Source organism: Triplophysa rosa, linkage group LG15 (genome assembly GCF_024868665.1).
Source record: "Triplophysa rosa linkage group LG15, Trosa_1v2, whole genome shotgun sequence".
Lineage (NCBI taxonomy): Eukaryota > Metazoa > Chordata > Actinopteri > Cypriniformes > Nemacheilidae > Triplophysa > Triplophysa rosa.
The window spans coordinates 11,366,308-11,391,276 of record NC_079904.1 but is presented as its reverse complement, the minus strand read 5'-3'; the positions used below and the strand labels follow the sequence as shown (position 1 = coordinate 11,391,276).

Genomic DNA, 24,969 nt, shown 5'->3' with positions numbered 1-24,969 from the left:
AAATTCAGTATTCGTTGTTCACTCCTCACGCGAGTCGAGAATTCTTCAGCTATTCCTGAATGAGCAGATTAGAGATGATAATTAGACCCATTTGATCCACTGCCTTGATCAGATTAGATTACCATTACTGTGTGTGTGAGAGTTTCCCTTCCTGCCTGAAACAAAGAGCTCATCATAGGCAATATTCATTGGGTTCAAAACATTTGAACTATCATTTCAATTTCCTGTTTTATTGCTGAAAACAGAGAGGGAATGTCTTGCTAATGAGCACCTGTGTCTTCTGTTTTCAAAATGGGAAGCATGCACAAACACACACACGCACGCACGCACATGCACACACTTACCATCACACAAACATGTTCATGACATTATTTTTTATTTATGCATTTATGAGCCTTTTTATTGGGTTGTAATGACACTAATATCCATCCTCATGTTCATTTAGGTTCATTCTTATTAATAAACTATGCCATCTCATACATTTCTTCAGACATCATTTATTCATACATAATTCATGTCGTTTAATTAAACATCATTTTTATTTCAATAACAAATATCATCATTAATACTGCGTGTTCAGATCTGTTCAACTGTGTATGAAAGTGTATGCTTTGTTGAAATGTGTTAGAGAAGGTGGGCTTCCCCAGCTGAATCTTCATTTCTGTACTATTCAAATAAAATGTAATAATTGTAAGATTACATGAATCATAAACGTTATTTGCGTCTGTGTAAATTTGTATGCCTTGTTTTTTCTTTTGTCCTCTTTTTGGGTACGTCATATCCAAACAGTGACAGGTTGTTAAAAAACAGCAATTAGTGGCACCATATGGCCGAAACAGCTAGTCTGCTTTGAAGTCCTTGCAGACTAAAAATCGTCCCGTATGTTTAGGAATTTTGCTATTTATTATCTCTCATTATCTTGACAGTAACGCCACATCTCTGCATACTTTCAGTAATTTGGTTTTCAGTGATCATTTGTACTTCTCCACATACAGTCTGGTGGGTTTCTCAAATCAATGAGACAAGTTTTACTGTCCTGTTCCCCTACTTTTTCTTTTCTTTGTTGTGTGTAGTGTGGGTCCCTAGAGGGACAACGCCATGAATATTGTCTTCATAAATAAATGTTTAAAAAAATCATTAAAAAAAGGTTTTGTGTATGGTGAACGTGAGCAATTAAGCTATTTTGTCCGCTGGCTTTTTGTCTGTTTCATGCTAAAAAGTCCCATAAACAAACCCGTAAAAGGTTAAAGTTTACCCTTTGGTTCGTGCTTGGTGGCACTTGAATTATTTTCTTTTTGTGTGCATTTTATTTATGCGAATGCATTCATAACATGAACAAAGACAGAAAGAGACAGAGGTACATGGAGGTCATCCCATGTGCTCATGCTCTCTTTAAGGCAATACTGGCACAATGCCAGTGAGAGAGAGGGAGAGAGAATTGGTTCAGTCCTGGCACTCCTCCACAATAGCTGTGTAATGTTGTGCCATATATGGCAGAGAGCAGCCAATTTCCTACTGACCAGCACGAGTGCAGAAGGTCACCTTGAACGCTGTGAAGTGGAGGGGTCTTGTGGATGTGGTCCTCCTCCATTCTTGTGGTGCCTCAGATATTTAACAATGAGTTCCTCTTGTCATTCCATCACACAGACTCAGCATTCTGTTTTGGCTCTGAGCTGTACAAAGGTGTAATACGATAGAGGTGCAGACACAAAACAACATGCTCAGCAAAGAAGAAAATGGATGCAGTGTGCAACAAAATTACATATGAAGAATTTATAATAGACATTGTTTGTGTTTTATTGCTATAACCCTTGCGGTTATATTACGTGCTTTAGATACTAAAAATGAAAAACAAATGTTAAGATCCCAACAAATAATTACAGTGTGCGGGTTTCTATTACAGATTTGCGCAAAATGTATGCAATATTTTCTAAATGTCGATAAAAAATGACATTTCCATTAAATGATGCTATGTGACTGAAATGCAAATTTTGTCTTCTCGCCATAAGTCATTTTTGCCAAACTTGTTGCAAACCAGCTTTAGAGGTGCGTACCCCCACCTACTCTGAGGTTGTGTGAAAAGAAAACTAGCCCAACCAAACCATGCCATCTTGTCCATTAGACATGAGCACATGATAATATCATGCACCCCTACATCAACCATACAGCCTTAATGGAGCCAGACCCATCTTCATGGTCAAGTGTGAGTACAATGTAAATCTATATGACAACTGGGAAAAGAAAATTCCATACTTCACAGCGTTCAGCTATAGTGGTGTCCCCAAGAAAATAATTGCTGATTCCCGCTGATATTGATGCTGATAGTGATATTGCATTGCCGGTTTCACCGACACACATTAGTTAGCCGAAAAGATTGCGTTTAACTTCAGTCATTGGAATCATCCATGGCACTTATAACGCCCTCCAGATAATATGTTTCTGTCTTATCTTTCAAAGGCAGACTAACCTTGAGTTTTCGCTCAGTCAATATCACTGAACCCTGAACTGGTCACCTTGGAACACCTTGCCTCGAGCAAACTGTGTAAGTGAAGGTCAGTGGGGTATCACCCTCCAAATGTGATGAAATCTCCTGATTTGTGAGTTTGTTTTAAGGCAGAATGTGTTTTTTATATGCAAATCCGAGTCAATACACTTAATCAATGTACATTATATCTGCATGTTCTCTCAGTGCAGTGAACTTGTGTCTATGTGATTCTATTATTCCACATGATGTAGGCAGTATATGTGGGCATTTCTCAATGTGGATGAAATGCTTAGTCTGTCTGACCTACTTCTGCCCTGGCTTTGACCACAACATCATTTCATTACAAAAGCCAACAGGAGGTCCTTTAATACGCTTTAGATGCCATGATTGACATCCGTTTTGAGTTAGTCTGTAAACCACTGTGGCATTTCTTTCTTTCTTTCTTTCTTTCTTTCTTTCTTTCTTTCTTTCTTTCTTTCTTTCTTTCTTTCTTTCTTTCTTTCTTTCTTTCTTTCTTTCTTTCTTTCTTTCTTTCTTTCTTTCTTTCTTTCTTTCTTATTTCACATTTCTGTCACGTTAGAATTTCGATATTTTCTTTCTCTTTTTCCGGCATTACATACTGTATAAATGTACTGATAAAATGAAAATAAATACGCATATAGTTGTGATAGCTAATATTAATAAATCAAATTACTGCCGATTTAATGCAGTTGAATTTTCATACCTCTTTCATTCCCTCCACATTTTAATCTAGGCTATTTATTTATTTTGCAAAATACGTCTATGAGTAGGCTATGTATTGTGGGCGCATCTGTAGCGATAAGTGCACAAATCATCGGAACGAGAGGAAATTCCCGTAGTAATCATGCTGAGTTATTCAGAAAATCATGTGTGTCTTTGGACTATAATTAGTGATGCTAATTTGGCAGCATTAGTTTGCTGAATTATTCGCATTTAAAGGGGTTTAGTCACATGTTTGAGGGGAAAAGCGCGGGAGGGAAGACGCTCTTGACTCGAGACTTCCGATATCAGTGAATGAGAAAGCAATCATAGCCGCACTCCCCGGCCACATACCGTATAGCCTATTTTTTTATTATCCTCATGTATAGTTGTTGCTGTAGCGGTGGATGAAACGTGTGTATGTGTGTAACTGTTTTCTATAGCGAGGAGCAGATTTATGATTATGTAGCTATTCATAAATGTAGGCCTTGTGTGTGTGCGTGGCAGGAGAGAGAGTCGTCTCAATTTAGTGCACTTGTTTCACATTTATGGTGTGTATATAACAAAAAGAAAAGGATTGATTGTAGATCAGATTAAATCGTTGTGGGGGAAACACCAGGCACAGTAAGTCCATATTTCAGAACTTGGCAGTAAACCCTTAACATACATCTCGTTTAGTAATGGACCCTTCACTTTTCACTTCACTATTCTATTGTAGCCTACCTTTTTAAATTACATTTGCTATTTAATTCATTCAGTATACCACTAGGTGGTGCAATGCCCTTTCTTTCTTTCTTTCTTTCTTTCTTTCTTTCTTTCTTTCTTTCTTTCTTTCTTTCTTTCTTTCTTTCTTTCTTTCTTTCTTTCTTTCTTTCTTTCTTTCTTTCTTTCTTTCTTTCTTTCTTTCTTTCTTTCTTTCTTTCTTTCTTTCTTTCTTTCGTCTGTAAGCCATGCATGTATGGACTAATAGAGAGGGGAAACCCATGGGGTTAGTTGGATAGCCTCAGGTATTAGATGAACTGACCCAGCATCTGTTTGTACTCTAACTTCTACTGATCTCTAGTTTATAACCCTCATCTTTCTTTTTAGTAACAAAAAAATCTAATTAAATTAGCATTAATTCTTTGAAAAATCTGTTGTTTTTCCATTACTGTCTTTCTCTTTAGGGCTTCTATCACCTGAATGTATAATAGATTTAGACTTTAAAGACTGTATGTACCATAATAAACTGTGTATTTAAAAAGAGTGGTCATGGAGGTCAAATGGTTGGTCAAACGCATTAATAAAAAACATCAGTTTCATTTCAGGACCATGGACAGGGACCAGGCACTTCTACAACAAACTTTCAATATGTTAAAATAGGTTGAATCTGTACATTAACCACCAGAAATTTATAAATGAAACAGATCATTGTTTACTGCAAAGCATGCATACTGCATTGCATACTGAAATATTCACTTGTTATAGCAAAACCACAAAGACCCACACTCTTTCTCTCCTTGTCTCTCTCTCTCTCCTTGTCTCTCTCTCTCTCCTTGTCTCTCTCTCTCTCTCTCTCTCTCTCTCTCTCTCTCTCTCTCTCTCTCTCTCTCTCTCTCTCTCTCTCTCTCTCTCTCTCTCTCTCTCACATGACTACATACATGTACACACACGCCTGTCAAGGAGAGATTTTCATTAAAGATTCTGCAGAAGAGATTCCAGGCTAGGTTAGTGAGTTGAAGATAACAGGGGACTGATGGCATATGACAGGAGCCATTTCATATTAATGACTTTCGTCATTTAAAACCCTTTTGGGAGGAGACAAATAAAGGGGGAAATTATACCCATGATTAATGAAACTATCATAATTTTAGAGATTGTCACCGTCCCCAGGCTTTTAATTTTCTCGTATCTTCAATTTTAAAATCTATAACAATAGTGGTTAATTTCCTCTATACTGCTACAGTAAAGAATAGGATTTTTCTTTCATACATTTGATTATCATTGTAAACAAGCTATTTTTGGTAAAAAAGCACAATATAACAAAAACTTACATTTCAATAATGCATCCAAGCTGTGTAGGGATATTTGTTTTGTTAGACTATTTAAGGAGGTTTACAGTATAAAGCCACTGGGAGCGGCAAATCAGATCGAGCAGTGTTTTCAGGCAAAGTTAATCAGCTCAGCCCCGTGGCTTTCTCTAAAACCCTGGAATCCAATGCATTTTGTGGGAGAAAAGAGAGAGAGCGAATTCAGCTGATTTTGGGTAATTTCAGTGCCAAGCACGTCCTGCCCGGTTTGGTTTTTAAAGAGCATGTGTGCCAGCTATGTGACGCACACACACACCACTCCCCCTCCGTTTATGCTCAGATGACATCACACATTCCCACACAATCCGATTGGCTGGAGGTGAATGGATTGTTACTGCAGTCGTACCGATTTTAGAGAGAAATTCTGAGACCGGTGTTGCACACATGCACACATTCCCACACACTCTTTGCATTGCAGTATATGCAGTATAGAGAGGACACAGGTCCTGTTTGCGGGTTGAGTAGAAGGAAGCAGGGAAGCTAAATAAGAGGGCGGCAGCTGGTCTGAGATCAGCAAAAGATCAGTCGTGGAACATTTTGACAGGTTTTAGATGAGAAAGAGAGGGCAGGAGTAGAGGACAAGGGGAATTTACCCTGTGCAGGAACTCTCACTATCACAGGTGGATGCATGGACTTAGGGCTCACAGAGGCATTGTGGGAATGGAAGTCAAGGACAAGGTGGCCCAACGGTGGGAGGCTATAGCTGCCAAAAAGAAGACAGGCACATGCCTCAACTTAGTGCCAGGGGTTTCTCAGCACCTGCGGGGTAAGAATTTGGCATACTTGCCTCCTAAAATTCAGGTTTTTTTGCAGTGGTGTACATCCTTAACATTGCATGTGTGTGTACTTAAATACGAAATACTTCATGGAAATGTACATCTTTGCATATTCTGTGATGCTATGTTTGTATGTGTGTTACATCATGTTTGAAGCTTTTTAAATCTGTGCACATGTATAAAGTTTTATTTTTAAAATCAGTTATTTGATGCACTGTGAATCATTACTCAGTGTGTGTGTGTGTGTGACTGACTGTGTGAGAGAGATTGTGTGAAACTAGGAAGTGTTGATTAATCATGGTGGTTATTTTGGAAAGGATTTAATTAGGAATTAGAAAAAAGGCACATCGACTCCATGGATATAATTATGTGGATTCAATGGGCACATTTTGTGTTAGGTGCGTGTATCGGTGATGGAACAGCATTTGCTATGTGAGTTTACATCTGTCTGGCTCAAAGTCACCCTGTCCTTATGATGGTGGGCTGGGGACACACACACTAATGCAGCAGGAAATCACTCCTATTATCATTTATCACACTCTTCTTTTCATCAATATTTAATTACTTTAGATCTGAAACAGATTCAAGAAAACTATTAATTTACAAAAACACATTTTTAGCACATGTGACATAAGCACATGTGGTCTGCATTATGCACGAGCCAGCTCCTTGTCCTAACGCACGCACACGCACACACACACACACACACACACACACACAACACACACACACACACACACACACACACACACACAGATGATGTGTGACACAGTGACCGACTTCAGTATGATCCATCAGACAGTGGTTTTATTAAAGATGTCAGGTCTGCATCACTTGTCATGTCATGATATACCAGTTAAGATGAAGAATATTAGTCTCCTTCTAGTACAGAATCAAGGTTGGAGTAGAGCAGAATATTTTGTTTAGTGAATTAAACATTTACTAAACATTATTAAAGCTTTTGGGCAAAAAAAATCGGTTTTATTTTGATTAGATGTGTGATATACGATTCTGTTAAAAATGATAGGTAAAGGCACAGTTCTTTGGGAAATATACAGTATTGTTTCCCCAGAACAACACAATAACTCACTTTGTATTGGGATTAGATTATGTGTTATGAAACATATGATACACAAAATGATAGTTCATATGATTTATGCTTTGGTTAAGATTCAGTCAATATTGCGTTTCTCTGGATTCTAATGTGTTTTGTATATATGTCTTTCTTTCAGATGAACAGGAAGCAGTACAGAAGAGGACTTTCACTAAATGGATCAACTCTCATCTGGCAAAGGTGAGCTGTGATGTGTAACAATCATACACAGATACATGCATATGTGCAGTAACACAAAGTACATGAATGTTTTTCTATCCACATTACAGAATTAATCTGTCATATGACTGGTGGCACCGGCCTAAATCTATCATAAACATGCACTTTAATCTCCTCTATAGATTACTGTACCTCATTTTACCAGGGTACAGGCAGTCTGCTGACAGGACTTACCTATAGCTTACTGTGTAATAGCACAGCATTACATAATAATAATGTGTAACTGCAAAAATAATAATCAGGATTGCTGTGTTGGGCTGGGAACATGTGGGGGTAAGGGGGTGAGATGGGATAAAGTATTTAAAATTGAACAATTACACTCTTCAGAGCTTTTAACCGATATACTGTATGTACAAATGTCTTAAAAGGGATAGTTCACCTTAAAATGATTTCATTCAAACATCATTTGCTCACTCTCATGTCATTCCAATTCTGTATGACTTTATTTCTTGTGCAGAACACAAAAGAAGATTAAAAAAAAAGTTGATTGCCGAACAACATGGGCCCAATTGACTTCCATTATATGGACACAAACCACTGAGAAATTTCTCAAAATGTTCCACAGAAGAAAGACTCATATACAGGTTTTGAATGACATGAGGGTGAATAAATGATGACAGAAATTTTATTTTTGGGTGAACTATTCCTGTAAGGTGCTGTGTGTAATATTTAGGAGGATCTACTGACAAAAATGCAATCTATTTCTTCAGAGGTGTATGAAGACTTTACATAATGAATCGTTATGTTTTTATTACTTTAGAATGAGCTATTTCTATCTACAAACACCTCAGGTCCCCTCATGGTCCCCTCTCACCATGTTGTTTCTACAGTAGCCCTAAACGGACAAACTGCTCCACAGAGCACATTTCGTAAATACAATAAATTCGAAAAGGGAGGGGTGAACGGTGGGGTGAGCCATTGGTTGCAATTCGCAACCTTGCCGCTAGATGCCGCTAAAATCTCCACATTGCTCCTTCAACATATTGAAGTGAAATGCAAGCCATCTTTTCAATCAGTAAAATTGCCATTATCACAATAGGAGTGATATTAAAAGGTTATTTAATAAGAGGTGCTTGTAAAAATTAGCAAATCAAAATAGGACACTAGCGTTTGGCCTCATCATGTGCATGTAATAACACAATGGCGTGTTGATTTGTGTGTAGAGAATGACTGGTCAAGCCGTTTGTAATTACCTGCCACTCCAAATGTATCTAGTATAATCACCTCGACTTCTCTGTGACAGCAGAAAATTAATTTGAGTCTGTGAGGAATACATCTCGACGTGATATTTCATAATAGGATTTGTGAGCGTTCTTTTCTGCTGACATTTTAATTACAAATGTTTTGAATGGGTTAATGGTCTAGCTGTTATTTACAGTATTTGTCTATTTGTTCGCTCATTGTCTGTCAAGAACATATTTGACAGTTTGACACTTATTAATTCATATACTGTATGCACTATTTTTTCCCTGACAGAAAACATAGGATTGTTAGGATGTTCACTAACATTCATACCGTAGCCTACATCCGTATATTTACTAATGCCAAAAAAACTGGTGAATTTCAAGCATGTTTTTTTGACAGGCAACATTTTTCCTACACAAACTGGGCACTGTGCAGGGAATGTGTGAAACTTTTGTGAATTGTTGGTGTTTCTGTAAAAGTATGATACGCTTTCTGTTAATGTCCAACTATAACTGCATTCGGTCTGTCTTGAATTGTTTAGCCACCCCATTAGCTCATGTAAGCCTCCAGGTCCTACGAAGGTAAATTTAAGTTGCATTCCGATCAGTCTTCATTATAGCTTTCAGTGGACTGCATTGGGAAAAGAAGCAAAAAAAATCTGTCCTAAAAATACAATATATTATCTTGGACTTCCTATACCTATTGTATGATAGAGATATTCTGTGCTTTAATATATGTGCAGAAAGGAAAAAGATAGTCTCATTAAAATTGCAAATAGAGAGCTATTTGAACTTTTCTAAAACCGTCAGGATCAATTATGTTCCGCATATCTTATAAATCCAAAAAAGGAGTTCAAAAGCTGAACACCAACACGCAGTGCCAGACACCTGCTGTTCCCACGTCTTCGCTGCTGCCCTTTAACCTCATCCCACTGCTGAATGACGTTGCCTTGGCGACAACACTCAAGTGTTTCCAGTAGAAGTTTCAGAATGCATGTGGTAAATAGGAAGAAGTGTGACTATTGTAGCGATTGACAGGCCCCTGAGAAACTGATCTCCTTCAAGAGAAAGACTGAACAGAAGCTGCATGTGCAGTTTGAGCGATCCCTGTTGTAGTCATGTTTAGATTTGGGTTTCAGGTATTTTTGATGAAATCTCTAGCTCTCTACCTCTAATGCAAATCATCTGTGTTTTACCGGCTCTGTTTATATCCCAAAGGCAAGAGATTAATTGTTAACAGCATTGCTGAGATAATACAAAATGAGAAATACACACAACTGCTTCTCCATCTTCATTCCTTTAGAGGTGTATCAAAAGACTCGCCCATAGGTAAATGATAAAAATAAAATGTAATTAGATCTGAACACACTAAATTACGTCTCTTGTTTCCAGATTTCACTAGTGAGTGATACAAATTATGAACTATAATAAACTATTTCAACAAACATGTTCCTACAGGAAAAAAAACAAAGCAAAAATTAGATTCAACCCAATAATCAGTTCCCACAGTATCGATTGCAGTGCATTGTGGGATTTTACACAACCCTTATAATCCAAATGGTTCATTATATGATAGCATCATAGGACATGCAGCACCTCAGGCCTCATCACTCATGCATATGCCTACAAATTTGAAGGACATCAGAGAGGTGGGACTGTAGTACTAATCTGCCTAAGAGCCTCAACTTGATTAAGCCACTAGAGAGAGAGAGAGAGGGGGGAGAGAGAGAGAGAGAGAGAGAGAGAGAGAGAGAGAGAGAGAGAGAGAGAGAGAGAGAGCATTTAAGGCAGCGAGTAAGAGGCCACCCTCCATTTCAGTTTTGACAAATCCTCTCAGACAAGGTTAGGGCTTAATTATGGCATGCCCAATATTGAGGATGAGCTCGTTTCTCATGTGTTTGACAGATAGCACGGGTGAACGGCACACACAGACGCCATCCGGAAACCCCACTGCTTCCACCTGCTTTCTCACTAGACACGGAAACGTCCGTCAACTTTCCCTCTGAATTCTAAATCTCATTACAGACTGCATGTCAACATTGGAAACAAGAGGTTATGATTCGTATGCGGTCAGTTTAGGGCCAAAATGTTCAGATTTACAAACAGTACCTTAATTTGGCCATTTGTACCTAAAGTGTGGTAGAGATTTGTAGACGGCTCACTCAGTTATGAATCTTGTATGCCTCGCAAATGTTTCATTTTTTCCCAACCTTCATAATATTGCAAATAAAGTACAATTTACATCTTTGTGCCAGGATAGTTCACCCAAAAATTCGGTCATAATTTACACACCCTCTAGTTGTTCCAGATCTGTATACATTTCTTTGTTCTGATGAACACAGAGAAAGATATTTGGAAGAATGCTTGTAACCAAATAGTTCTCGGCCACCATTGACTCACGCCGCTATTTAATCTTCCCCTTTTCTTTCAGTCCCCGCGGCAATGTATTGTTTGTTACTCGGGTCTGGATTCTAGCTGTGTGTATTCCTCTCTACATTTCTTCCAGAACACGGACAATCGGATGTAACGTCCGTACTTACAGACAGTGGGGACTTTTTTCTAAGCGCTGGCTTTGGACTCATCACTGGCTCAGCTTTTCCTCGCCATAGCTCACTCCCTGTCCAGACAAGGATATTACACGGACTTTTCTGAGCTGTGTCCAGGAGTTCCCTGACACTGTTGTTTGCTTGGTTTGCCGTGTATTAATAAACAATTATTTTTGACTTTCTCCCGCATCTGAGTCCTATATATATATATTCCGTGACAGAAATGTTTCTCATGATCTTAAAAATCTTTTAATCTGAAGGTATGTTTCAATGTTTGAAATTACGTTTGTAGACAAAAATACAGTTGTGTTGACGTATCAATTTCTATCATTACGAAACTAAATTTTTATTAAAAAATATATTTTTGAAAGGGATTACTTAGACCAAATACTGAATCAAAAGCAGCCAATAAGAGTCCAGCACATGGAAATTCCTTTAATACTCTTCAACTCCCAGGTTGAGACCTCAAGAAGCTGAATAAAAAAGGGTAAGTTGTACGAGTTTCATAATTTTAGGCAGTGTGACTACTTTAAAGATGCTATATAACATGGAGCTAGTTTATTTTGGATGCTTTTAGTCACACCATAATACCCACAGTTATGATTATTCCATGGTTTTTGTGATAAGCTTTAAATTGGTTGATTTTGTGTACATACCTGTACATTTCAAGTAGTGCATAGTAACAGTTTGTAAAGTTATTTGGATGACTAAAATCGCACCAATCGCATTCGAACAGCACTTAGCCGTGTCCTAGTCTCAACCTTCATTGAACTCAACCCCCCCAACTCTGATAGATATCGAAAACAGTTAGATTGGCCCTCAGGCATTTCTGTGTTCACATGAACTTTGATTGGGTTACTCAACTATCACAGAAATTTGCAGCTACCATAGCTAAATGCTGTCAGTCAGCGCCTGCCGTGACAATCTATTTCCATCAGTAATATCCAGACACACATAATGAGTTTGTTAAGCCCTGCTGGTCGTGCCTTTGTGGTTTTTCCCTCTTATTTTTCATTAGTGGCATAATTACTCAAAGTGCCTCTTTTTAATGTAATATCCTATAAGGTGATTTTATCCAATTAGCTTTTGAATTATTTAGAGCTAATTGGAATATCTCAGCTATTCCTCCCCCTGTTTTCTCAAAAATGCTTCAAAAGTGAATCTGGGAAAAAAAACATAACTCGCTTTCCATCTCGGTCTTCTGTCTCTAACGGTCACACCGCTATCATTTTATCTCGACATTTTTCGCTTTGACTGTTTTTTTCTTCCTCTTGCCATTCCTTGGCATGTAAGTCTACAACCCCTCTACATCTCTCTCTCTCTCTCACTTTCACTACTTCATATTAATCTCCCCATGAATGACTTCGCCACCCGGCAGCTTTCCATTCCAAAACCCAGTCATGTGACTGCTGTATTAGAGAAATCCTAGATGTGTCATGAGGGTAAAGAGGGGCTGCGTGGATGGATTAGCGGAAGGGCTCCGTCAGGTCAGACAGTCTGTGTCGTCTCCAGAATTAGCACTTTTGGATAATTCTCAAGCTAAAGACTGTTAAAGCCTGACAGCCCAAATATTCACTTGGTTTTATTCCAGTTGGCTTTTGATTCGAGATGTTTGATTCAGGTTTTGTCCAAAAACAGCTATCTTAAATCGTAAACATACTTGTCTGAGTAGAAAGTCATTGATTGATTGTTGTTCCCTCCCCAGCGTAATCCGCCTTTGGTGGTGTCAGATCTCTTTGAAGATGTAAAAGATGGAGTGATGCTCCTAGCTCTTCTTGAAGTTCTTTCTGGTCACAAACTGGTAAGCTTCTCCTTGTTGTTTGGGAAAAAAATCCCCCGTGTATTCAGTAGGTTTGTTTTGGTGTTTGATATTCTTGTAAGGGAAATGGCTTAAAGGGGTCATATGGCGCGAATACTTGTTTTTCTGTGTCTTTGGTGTGTTATAAGTTGCCCATGCTTGTATTAGACACGTAAAATTAAAGTGTTGGAACAAAAGATGCATTCTATCTGAAAGCGAATGCTCACCCAGACCTGCCTGAAACGCCTCGTTTAACCACACCCCCACAAATCCATGTCAGTTTGTGGTTTGATTTGACTAAGACCGCCCAAATGTACACGCAAGTAAGGTGGGTGTACCTGCCAGTACAATTGCTTTGGAACCTGATGTTCCAAATATGGTAAGAGGCATTAAATTTCCGTCACACGCTTGCAGTATTCGACCAATCACTGCGCACTGGTTAACTGGCCAATCATAGCACACCTCGCTTTTCAGAGCAATGAGCTTTGTAAAAAATCTGTGCGTTTCAGAGAGGCGGGGCAAAGAGGAGATACAAACATGCACGGTATGTGGAAAATACAGCGTTTTTAAACCTGAAATCGTTTATACACATTGCATTACATTTAAAACAAACGATAATATTCGTTTTAGCTGTGTCATATGACCCCTTTAACAAACAAGATTACCTATACAGTATATAGCGCTTTACAATGTTGTATTGTTTCAAAGTAGCCTTACATCAACAAAATCACAAAAAATCACATACAGAAAGAAATATATACAATACAATACATGGTATCAATGCAAAAAAAATCCAGGGACTACATACACATGTAGTCAGTGAATATGATAGATGGCAGGTAGCCTATAATAAACAGTATAATGCAGTACTGTAGCACAATTACAAAAACTCACATTAATTCATATTATGAATTATTAAACAATTGTTATTATTAAAATAAATGATTATATGTACTGCAACACACTCGTTAGGTTTGTATGTTTTATAGGGACTTTCCATAGCCTTAATGATTTTTATACATGTATATTCTACATTCCCCTAAACCTAGCCCTCACACACAAACCTTTCTTTATTTTTACATGTTCAAATAAACATAATTTAGTTTGTTTTTATATACTGTTCACACACAAACAGATTTAGAGAGAATACTACTATAAGGCCGGCGATGCCTCAGTTTTTGGAAGTGCTGTAACAATCAATAAACTGAGTGACAGATGGGGCTTTCATAATAACTGTTTTCTTCTCTCTCCTTTCATCTTTTTGGCGTGTCATCATATATTTTTAAATTATTTTCTTTTTGTCTTTCTTTCCGTACTATATATAACCATCCTTATCATCTGTTATCTTGCTGTCTCTGCTGCTGCGTTTATTTATCTTTCTCTGTCCGCTATTTACATTTTCCTCTGTCTACCGTTTTCTTTTTGTCTGCTGTACCATCATCTCCCTTGGGACAGCCGTGCGAGCAGGGCCGCAAGCTGCGGAGAATCCACTGGGTTGCTAACGTAGGAAGAGCCCTCAAGTTTCTGGAGGGCAGGAGGGTAAGAGAACGCATTCCCTTAGTGTTTGCTCAGGTGTAGAGCTCCAGGTCATAACTACTCAGTCTGACCTACCTGACCTTTCAAGATTTACCCCCTAGTATCTACTCAGTTGTTGCTCCATCACTTTGAAGCACTTTATCTCATGAGAGACATAAGAGAAAGAAGGAAAACTGAGTTTTTAGCTTTTGTCTACAGATCAGCTGAATATATTTAGATTTACAGTGTCTCATTCTACACAATCAAAAACTTTGGATAAATTCCAGCCGTGCAGTATAGTGTCTTAAAGGGACAGTAAAAAGAATAATTTTGTAAACATTTATTTACCCTCATGATGTTCAAAACATGTATATGACTCTTTCTTCTTGGATGATGATGACAGAATTTTTAAGTCGATATGACATTTCACAGGATTCAGAGAGGGAAATATGATCATAAATGTTATCAATAAATGTTATCATAATAGTTAAGAAAACACATTAACCAAATTAAATTGTCATTTAATCACTAAATGTATTGATGACAAAATACATGAATTTAAATATATATAATAATAACATTTATATTTTATGTAAATATACATTTGACTTTTTATGTACTTACACTTTGTAGGGACACTGAAATTAAAACACAGCTTACGTGTTAAAGATTTTACTGACGAATTAAGAGTTTATGGCAGTCCTGGATTTATCAGGACAGTTGCCTTCCAGGACCAGAGTCAAATAGCCCTGGTTTATGGATTCATTACAACATGCTAGACAGTTCATGACAGGCTGCGATAAATTGACATGGATTTATAATCTGATGTTGACACTTTAGACTGAAATTATTCTCGTTTCTGAGGTTTAGCACTGAGCCATCACACAGTATCACAAATCTTCCTCTGGTCCCTCAGGTGTGATGATGAGCTGGTTGCCAATGCAGCACTAAATTCATTTTAATGTACCTCCGTGTTTGAAAATAGATTAAAGAAAAACTTTCTTTGCAGGTCTATCATTACCTTAAAAAACACAGAGGAGCTTAGAAATGGGCTTGTTTTTTTCGTTTGTTCATGTGATCTCTCCGGGGAAAGGACATCCAGCATATATTTTATTTAGACGTGTATCTGCGCCTCAGAATATAATTATACTCAGTCAGTGAATGAAGCTGATCTAAGCCTCCCTCACTTGACGGTGGTCCGTGTGTTTGATCTCTCAGAGAAACTGAAAATCCATTTCTGTGCTACAGTCTCAAATGGACTTTTAGTATATCTTATCGCTCTCTGTTTCGCATGGAGCACAGTGGGAGACACCAGAGTAAAACAGTTTTGTAGTATGTTAAACTGTATTTTTGGATCTGTTTTGTGGTTTTATGGAAATTGATATTTGTATTGTACTGTGTGGTTTTAAAAGGAACCATTTACACAGAAATATATTATTTACTCACTCTTTTGTCATTCTAAACCTGTATATGGTTATATATTTCTGTGGTGCACAATAGCTGGAGCTGTGACAGAGGTCAGTGCGCTTGCCCATGACATATATTGCTTACAAAGCTATTGGCTCACAGTGACCGGGGATCAAATCCAGCTTGGGTCATGTTCTGATCCCATTCCCTCGCTCTCCCCCACTTTTCTGTCTGCCTCCATAGTGTGCTCTAAAAAAGGTAAAAAACAAAGCAAAAATAATCGTTCCGCAGCTTTTGTCAAGAGGCTTTAAAAAAAGCAGCATGCTTCAGCAGTCTACTTCTTTTGTGCTCTTTTCCAAATCTAAGTGTAAAATTCAAACAGTCTGACATTGAAGTCAGATTCACATGCCTGAATGACACAAGGTTGAGTAAATTTTCATTTTGAAGCGAACCTTTTCTTGTGCTTTGTCTTGGCTGGTTCTTGGGTGCTTTGGTTTGTGTGTGTAACAATGGGGTGCATGTGTGCAATATACACCTTGTCTGTCAGGGGTTTTGTCTGTTGCTGAGGGTCCTTATCGCTTGTCTTTTAGTTAGGGGGGTGTATAGTGCTTTAGTTATAGACGCTTTTGTTAACAGCATGTAATCACCTCTATTGTTCTTCTCTCTTTCATTCTCTCTTTTGTTTTGTCACCGTGCAGTCGGCCTACAGGGGATCACCGGTTAGTATGACCTTTTCTGTGACTGTCTATATAACAACTGTGATTGACAATATCAGTGTCTGAATCAGGATCCGTCCAAATGTAATCATGAATTAGGAATAGGACTTGATAACAATGACACTGTAGCAATGAATGTAATGCTAGCAATATCAGTATTTTGTACATAAATATATAGTTATAATATCATATTAAAAGTATAGGCTTTAAAATGGTAGAAATATAAATACACGTACAGTATATGTTGTATACTGCATAGGCTACATACGCTTTTTTATTTATTATGTCTTTCATGTTATTATTTGTTTTTTTATTTTGCTTGTCAGATTAAACTGGTTAACATCAACACAACGGATGTTGTCGATGGTAGACCGTCTATTGTGCTGGGGTTGATTTGGACCATAATCTTATATTTCCAGGTAAGAGTTTGACAGATTATTTCAAATCAACATCTTAAAATAGAAAAACTGTAGATATACAGTTACAGCAAAAACAGTGACATTTTCAAAATGTTCTCTTTGCGTTCCTGTTCAGATCGAGGAGTTGACTAGTCATCTGCCAGCTCTGCAGCCTCAGTCCAGCAGCAACTCTTCAGTGGACAGCTCCAACAGCACTGAAACCAGCAGCCCACCTGTCAAACGCAAGCCCCGCCTCTCCTTTCAGGGCGGGGCCAAGAGAGCCCTGCTCAAGTGGGTCCAGACCACAGCAACAAAGTAAGAACCGTATTGTAAATCCATGCCTGGTAGAGTTTATGGTGTGAGAACTTGCAACAATGAAGATATTGTTCCTTGCTCTCTAATCCTGTTTTCTGCATTTTTCTTGGGGTTTGATTTTATGTAAACATTGAGATGTGCATTTACAGGCGATTGGGTTTGGACGTGAGGGATTTTGGCCCCAGTTGGCGCACAGGGGTGGCTTTTCTTGCTGTTATCTTTGCTTTGCGACCCCATCTGGTTAATATGGAACGGGCTTGGAGGAGACCCAACAGGGTTAACCTGGAGGAGGCCTTCCTATTGGCGGAGAGAGAACTGGGCATTCCAAGGCTTCTTGACCCTGAAGGTGATACCAATAATAATACAGATTACTGTAATACGGTAAAAAAATCTGTATATTTCTGTATATATGTATTTGTGCACATGGTTATGTTTTTAATTGAATTGAATTGAATTGAATTATTTCATTTTTTTCATTTCATATTTCATCTTATTTTATCTTATATCATATATCATATCTTATATCATATCATATCTTATCTTATTTTATTTAAATATATATGTTTATTATAGCAGTATTCAGTACAATTTGACTAGATTAACTTTTTAACAGGGTTTGTTTTCATTTTCCTGCAATTTCAGTAATGTGGAAGTGTGCATTGTATCAGCATAATCTTGTAAAGGACACAATTTGGGGGAGATTAATATTTGTTTGTCTGTATTTAGCAGATGTGTTGTGCATGGCTCTAAACTCTAAATGCTTAAATTGTAATTAGCAGCATGCCACTCACAGAGGATGTGAATGATGAATTTTTAATGGAGGGGTAAAGACTTAGACCTGCTAGACACCATCTGAGTTTCCTCATGCTATCAGGAGTCTGACAAATGAAGTTTGACATTTAAATGATTAGTGGTTTATTAGTCATGGTAAAGCTGACTAAACAAATAGTGTGTGAATGATAAGTCAAGTGACATTGTCAACCATGAATCTATTGTAAAGGGATTCACCAGTGTTGCCAAATATGTATCATTGTTTTTTTTGCAGTGATTTATTATTTACTCTCAGCACCATTTCTGCCATTGTATATTTGAAGTTATATGAGCCTATGGAAAATGTAAACATATTCTGTAGGGGTGTTGTTTTGTAAGGCATGTTTGTAAAAACTACGTAAATTTCCTAATTTAAATAAGGTCTAGTCCTGGCTTAATCTTATCCCCTGTCCTGCCCCATAGAGTAAGGTCCAAAATTCCTGACAAACAAATCTGGCATTCCCAAAAAAATCCTTTATTTATATACTGTATGTACAAGTACAATAATAAAACTTTCATAGAGGCAATATTTACTTTTATGTACTCAAAAGTAGACATAAACATTACAAAATGTGCATTTATTACAAAAAAATACAAAAAATGTATTATTCAAAATACAGTTTAATCTAAACCTTGTAATAAAATGTATTTACAGGATTCTATAAATATAAAACAAGTGTTAAATATAAAACAAATGTTAATGTAAAATAAGAAATAAACATGATTCTGTTGTAATTCTGGGTCACTAATTATAAAATGAAAGCAAAATGTATATATATATATGATAATGTCGAAGACTGATTTAAAAATCCATTAGGTGGACTAGTTTTGTACTGCTTTTTGCTCTAATTCTTGGCATATGTCTATGTATTAGCATTATCTATAGCAATTACCAGATAAAATAATTTCTTAAACAATGCACGCAATATGTTGTGCATACTTTATTTGAACTGAGTTGGTAATTTCATGCTTTGTTAAAGCTCAATGATAAGGCAACACAGAAACCAGGAGAAATAGTAAAACGTATGAATCTGTGACTATGAAATCATGTTTTCCACAGAACAATAAACCACAAGAGTGGGTAACACAAAAGCAGATGCTCAACAAACCTTCAGCATTCTCTTAGGGAAGAAAATAAGTTAGAATAGAGATTGGTTCACCGAGCATAGATTTGCCAGCTGTGATTAGTTCTGGGCCTCATCTAAAACACAGACTACATTTCCACCGGAACCATACAAGTAATTACTGAATCAGTACTGTACCGCTGAACAAGCAGAAGGTTTTTGGTTTAAAACCCTATAATTTGTAATCATTTTTGCTTTAGATGTGGATGTGGATAAACCAGATGAAAAGTCCATTATGACGTATGTGGCACAGTTCCTGAAACATCACCCAGACCACAAAGAGACCGAGAGTGGACGACAACAAGTCGAGGTAAACAATTCTCATCCTGCAAACGGACAATTTAACCAACTGTTCATTGAATATATGTCTCATGGTCTGAAAGCCCTTCAAGGGATAGTTCACCCCAAAATAAACATTCTGTCATCATTTATTCACCCTCATGTCGTTCATCTTAAGTGGAGCACAAAAGAAGATATTTTGAGAAACGTCCGGGTTTTGTATCGTTCTTCAAAATATCTTATTTTGTGTTCTGGTGAAGAAAGAAAGCCATAGAGGTTTCGAATAAAATGAGGGTGAGGAAATGATGGATGAGTTCTCATTTTTAGATGAACTATGTCTTTAACTTTTTAAAGGGATCACTGTCAATAATTTGTCTTGTTTGTGGAGTTTAGTCACCTCAGCATCTGCTTGCATCTCTTTACTTCTCTCTCTCTCTTTGTCCACTAACGTCTTGTTCACATGCGTCGCTTTTCTCCCATTGTTCCTGTCTTTGTCTCAAGTTTGTTCTTGCTCCCCGAGCCATTGAAGAAATGTTAGAGGTACGTTTGCATGTATAAAGCTTTTATAAAGCCTTTTCCCCTGCAGAGATCCACCTGCTGCCGTACCATGTAGTTTAAAACCCTTTTAGTAATATTTGCCTTCAGAGGCTAATATCATAGATTCGTTCCTTTTCATCATGAGCAGAGCGGATACAGCTTGGATAAGGTCTAATATTCCAGGACTTTTTGTGCCTTTGATGTCCTGTATAATTTGACTCCCTTCCACTATTATATTTGCATTAGAACTGGGACTTTGGCTGACATTTACATGACAAAAACGGCCTTTGGCTTTTTTCTTCTTTGCATTGATACTGATGGTTCACATTAGCAGCGGTTTTTAAAGGAGAACATTACTGGTTTTGTACTGTAACAAGCTGAGGTGAATTGATCATAGCCATACTACAATGAAACTGTTTTCACCTCTTTGTTATACGTTTAAACCAAGACAATTTAGGTTAGGCTTAATATTCCAGGGCATGTGTGCATGTGCTGGTATTTGTTAGCGGGAGGCGGGGAAGAGATCGTACGGCAGACGTTGGCAAGGTCATGATAATCGTTTTGATGACCCAAAGGCATTTCCTCAGTGTGCGTGCCAAATTGTGAGTTGAGCGCTGGAAGAATAGGCTTAATTTTGTTAGAATTAGCTGAACATTGTCTCCGCTTTCTCTCTCTTGTTCCTAATTCATAGTAGGCAGAGTAAATGTGTGTAAAATGATTAGTATCTCCCCCACGGAGCTGATTTCTTGCTCCCCCGCGGAGAGGTTTGGGGCAGACCCACATAGATGAGAGAAGATCTCTGTAAACAGCAGGAGCACAGAGTCTCTATATGAAGGTGGCATTAGTGATGCATCTTTTAACTGTGAAATTGTATTGAGTTAAAGGCGTTTAAAGTGCGTTAAATTACGTTAAGCGAGGAAATTAGGAGTTTTGGGGTGCCCAAGGGCCTTATCTACTCAAATGTTTGGATTTTCCCCTCATTTCCAAAATCCAGGCTGACTCTTTTCTTTTTTTTTCCCAGAGGGAGCAGCGCAAGACACTGAGGGAGCTGAAAGCTTGGATCGATCAGTTGGAGAGAGACTGTGCTCAAGCCCAGAGGGATGGGGGAAGTGTTGGTGTACAGTATCAGGTGAGCTTAGTGTGCTCATACACATGATAACACACTGTGGACCAGAACTCACAGGGCTGAATATATAGCCCTATATAGATATAAGAGTCATTACAATTAAATTCCTTATGTAAAACGATGTAAAATGATATAAAAGTCTTAATGATATATGGTTTAATTGGTAATGCTGATATACAGTACTGTATATACCTTCCATTGGGCAGCTAAGTAGTAGTCTCACCTATAGTGCTCTCACGATAAGCCCCAAGAAGCAGTGGGTTACAGTGCATTTTATTACAGCGTAGGGCCGTTGTTATGCATTACGTGAAGCGGAAACTCCCTTAGCTGTTATGAAATGCACTTGTAACACACTGCTTTGTGGGGCTTATTGCTTTTATTAAACAGTTATTCCATATGTGTAACAAGGTTTTATAAAATAAAACGCAACAAGCGAGTGATACTTCATGCGATGTAATGTGGTCAGCAGCAAGTTTATTTTAGTTTACTAAAATTAAAACTTAGAAAACGTTCCTGTTCATTGAAATTAAATAAAATATTGGCCTAAATTTTTTTTGAAAAACTTAACTCAAGGGAAATTTGAAATGTTGCCTCAAAAATAAACTGACGTGAGTTTAAAGCAGTACAATTATAATAATAAACAAAAACTAAAATAAAATTAATTAATCTTATATGGCAACATTAAAAATAAACCAGTTCATTATAAAATGACAAAAGCACGTACCAAAATTGCTAAAACTTTAACCAAAATTAACACACAAACTAAAAATTCAAAAAATAAAAGCTAATTTAAAATATGAATAAAACTAAAATCAAAACTATAATAACTCTGGTCAGCAGTTATAAATCGGGGTATTTTATTTGCTTAGAACACCGCTCAACCAATCAGAATCAAGGACTAGAATCACTGAACGTTTTATAGTGTCGAATTTTCACTACACGGTTATCGTGGCCAAACAAATTTGCAATAGTGATATTATCACGATACCTGTTGGAATAAAAAAGAAATAAACAAAACTATCAGTCAAATTTAACTTAAATTTGTTAATTTTTTGACCAATCAATTGCACTCCGCTTGTATTTTGAATTGCACTCAAGTAGTGAGATGGAGCGAGACAGTAGAATATATAAATATGCTAATATACAATAGTTAAAATGGTAAAAATGGGAACTTAAAATGAGATCTTAAAACTTGACAGAACTTGACAAAACTTGAGTTTGGTGTGGACTGTTTGACTGTGTTTGGGAAACCTGGTTGAACAAATTTTTTTAACTTTTTTACTTTTATGTTGAAGTTGAATATGAATATGGCCACGATAATCATGTAGTAAAAATCTGATATTGTGACACCCCTGTATACCAGATCAACTGTTTAGCCCACTTGCGCAAACTTTGCAACACACCTGCCGCACATGCACACAGCACTAATATGCATTAGAGTTGAGAGCTCTCATTGCTCTCATAATCACAGGCACTACACAGCAGTGAACCGACGTCTGTCGCTGTCTGTAGCGCCCACGGATATGTTCAATATTCAGAAGAATCTGAGCTCTAGCAGGCACCGCATAGCCAGAGAGAAAGTGGGAAATTGGAGTACATTATTGGATGAATACATGAATGTGTGATCTGGCTGTTTATAATCTTTTATGCACGTCTATTCCTCCTCTTGTTGTCACTCTCTCATTCTCGCTGACTGTTCTGTCATGCTTAGACAGGGAGTGTTATCTTGTTACTTTGCTTTTAGCATTACATTGGAATTGTGAATATTCAGGACGCATATTAAACATTTCAGTCACACTTTGCGTTGTTCTTTTCCTGTCTCTTTCTCTCTCTCCAGATGTTCAAACGTTACCGTGTACAGTTTGAGGTGCAGAGACGAGAGGTGGAGACGTGCGTTCAATCCACTCAGAAGGATGGCAAGCTGACTGCGGATCAGGCTCTGGTCAAACAAGCTTGGGAAAGACTGTCTGCGAGGGTCAGATACACATTCTCTATATATTATTCCCTTTATCTATGAATGATTTTTACTTTTGAGATCATTCTCATATTTATGCGGAGCTATAGCTTGGAGTGTTTGTGATAGACAATATGGAAAAAGATATATTATTATCTCCGTTTGGTATCGCTAACAAAATAACACTAATAAAATGGTTATCCTTTCTGCAGCTTTCGGATTGGCATCTACAGCTGGATAGCGGTTTTCCAGATCCTCTTAGCAAGATCGGTGTGTGGTTACATCAGGTGGAGAAGATCCTTCGAGAGGAGCTGGTCCCTCAACAAGCCCATGATGAGACGGCCAAAGCCATTCACAAAAAGCGCTTACACGACCAGGTAGAACAGAATATTTGTCTTTGTCTTCATCTGCGTTGGACAACTGTTATCAAGAATAACGTTTTTCAAGAATAACATTTTTGCTTTTGGTTGTGCAGGAGATCTTAAGGCTTGTTGAAAGACACAAGAAGACTTTACAGAGAGACAGATGTGTCAATAATGTCCCCATTCCAACAGAACAACTGCAAGATATGGCAGAGAGGTAAATGCCAACAGATAATCTCAAAGATCAATGAAGGATTTCACTTCGTAATATTGCAAGGGCTGATTTACAGTATACAGTAATAGCTGTTAACTCTATTGAACTGTTCTCAGATTGAACTACATATCTACCTCCTCGCATGTTCACTTGAGCAAACTGGAATTCTGGGAGTCAAAATATCGCATGCTGGCATTTTTGACATTATCCGAGTCTAAGCTGAAATCCTGGATCATTAAATATGGCCGACTCGAGTCAATGGAGCTTCTGCTGCAAAGCTACGGTGTAAGTTTACAAGCCAAAGGCTTCATTCTGTGTATGATGTTTTTTCTTCTCTCACCCTCCATCACCTAAACACAGAAGTACAGTAGTTTCACACATTCATTCTCGAGATGATTCTATCCAGTTCAAGATGGGATCTGTTAGCGAGTCTTATTATTTTGTTATAATAAATGCTTATTCTTTGTTTTCCTTTGTGCTTTTGCAGTCATTTGTGAAGGGACAGCAGTTCTTTGAGAAGTATGAATCTAGCCATCAGGCTCTGCTAAAAGCTGCTGAGCTTTACATTAAAGCAGACAACTCAGGTACGCTTCATAAGCTGAATAGTCATGTGTTTTGTATGTATATAGTTTTGCCTAAGGGACGGCTGAGGGGAAGTTTGAAAACAACAGATTAATTTGTTCTTCATCACTGAATTATGGGCTCTCAGTGTCCAAATTACGACCTTTCATAATCACTGGAAAAAAACATATTTTGCTAAACTTATTTTTTTAATCCCTTAGCGTTCCCAAGGGGTTAATTAAATAAAAATATATATATTTTGGGGTTTGTATAGGTAAGGCTGTTTTCAGGGGCCACACAAAGAACCTCTATAGCCGTCCATTGCATCCATTAACAAACATAGTTTTGAGTCCTGTGAATTGTAACAAAAGAGATCTGGCCTTGGTTGAGGCTATGTGATTTCAAATCGAAGAGTATATTTGCAATGTAGAAAAGTTCACTGCAAAACACAGATTTTTAGAGCAAAGCCTTCACATTTCAGCATCTTGGTGTCCTGAGGGGAGAATGATAGTCTCTATCTCACCTAGTTTCACCCTCAGTTGAGTTTAATCCTTGTGGGCTCAGTAGTCAATCAGTCTGTGCCTGTAGCCCCTGCCTGCTCGCTCTCTCTCTCTCTCTCTCTCTCTCTCTCTCTGTTTCATACTGGCTCTTTTCCTCTTTGTTTCTTCCCCCTCTCATGTTCATCTTTTTCTCCTTGGGCTACTGGTAAATGAGGTTTTCCCAGCCACAGAATTCAAAAG

The 24,969-nt window shown here is 37.7% G+C and overlaps 1 protein-coding gene across 1 annotated transcript in view; it reads left to right on the top strand.

Moving 5' to 3' along the window:
• The first annotated feature begins 5,705 nt into the window (after window positions 1-5,705).
• Window positions 5,706-24,969, top strand: part of syne1a (spectrin repeat containing, nuclear envelope 1a) — a 107,490-nt gene continuing 88,226 nt past the window's right edge. The window contains exons 1-16 of the mRNA XM_057352968.1: window positions 5,706-6,040; window positions 7,283-7,344; window positions 12,819-12,914; window positions 14,367-14,450; window positions 16,532-16,552; window positions 16,876-16,968; window positions 17,084-17,262; window positions 17,412-17,608; window positions 19,397-19,506; window positions 19,977-20,015; window positions 21,034-21,141; window positions 22,976-23,113; window positions 23,305-23,469; window positions 23,568-23,671; window positions 23,785-23,953; window positions 24,156-24,252. Coding sequence (XP_057208951.1) covers window positions 5,899-6,040; window positions 7,283-7,344; window positions 12,819-12,914; window positions 14,367-14,450; window positions 16,532-16,552; window positions 16,876-16,968; window positions 17,084-17,262; window positions 17,412-17,608; window positions 19,397-19,506; window positions 19,977-20,015; window positions 21,034-21,141; window positions 22,976-23,113; window positions 23,305-23,469; window positions 23,568-23,671; window positions 23,785-23,953; window positions 24,156-24,252 — 1,804 coding nt within the window. The 5' untranslated portion in view covers window positions 5,706-5,898. The remainder of the gene's footprint in view (window positions 6,041-7,282; window positions 7,345-12,818; window positions 12,915-14,366; window positions 14,451-16,531; window positions 16,553-16,875; window positions 16,969-17,083; window positions 17,263-17,411; window positions 17,609-19,396; window positions 19,507-19,976; window positions 20,016-21,033; window positions 21,142-22,975; window positions 23,114-23,304; window positions 23,470-23,567; window positions 23,672-23,784; window positions 23,954-24,155; window positions 24,253-24,969) is intronic.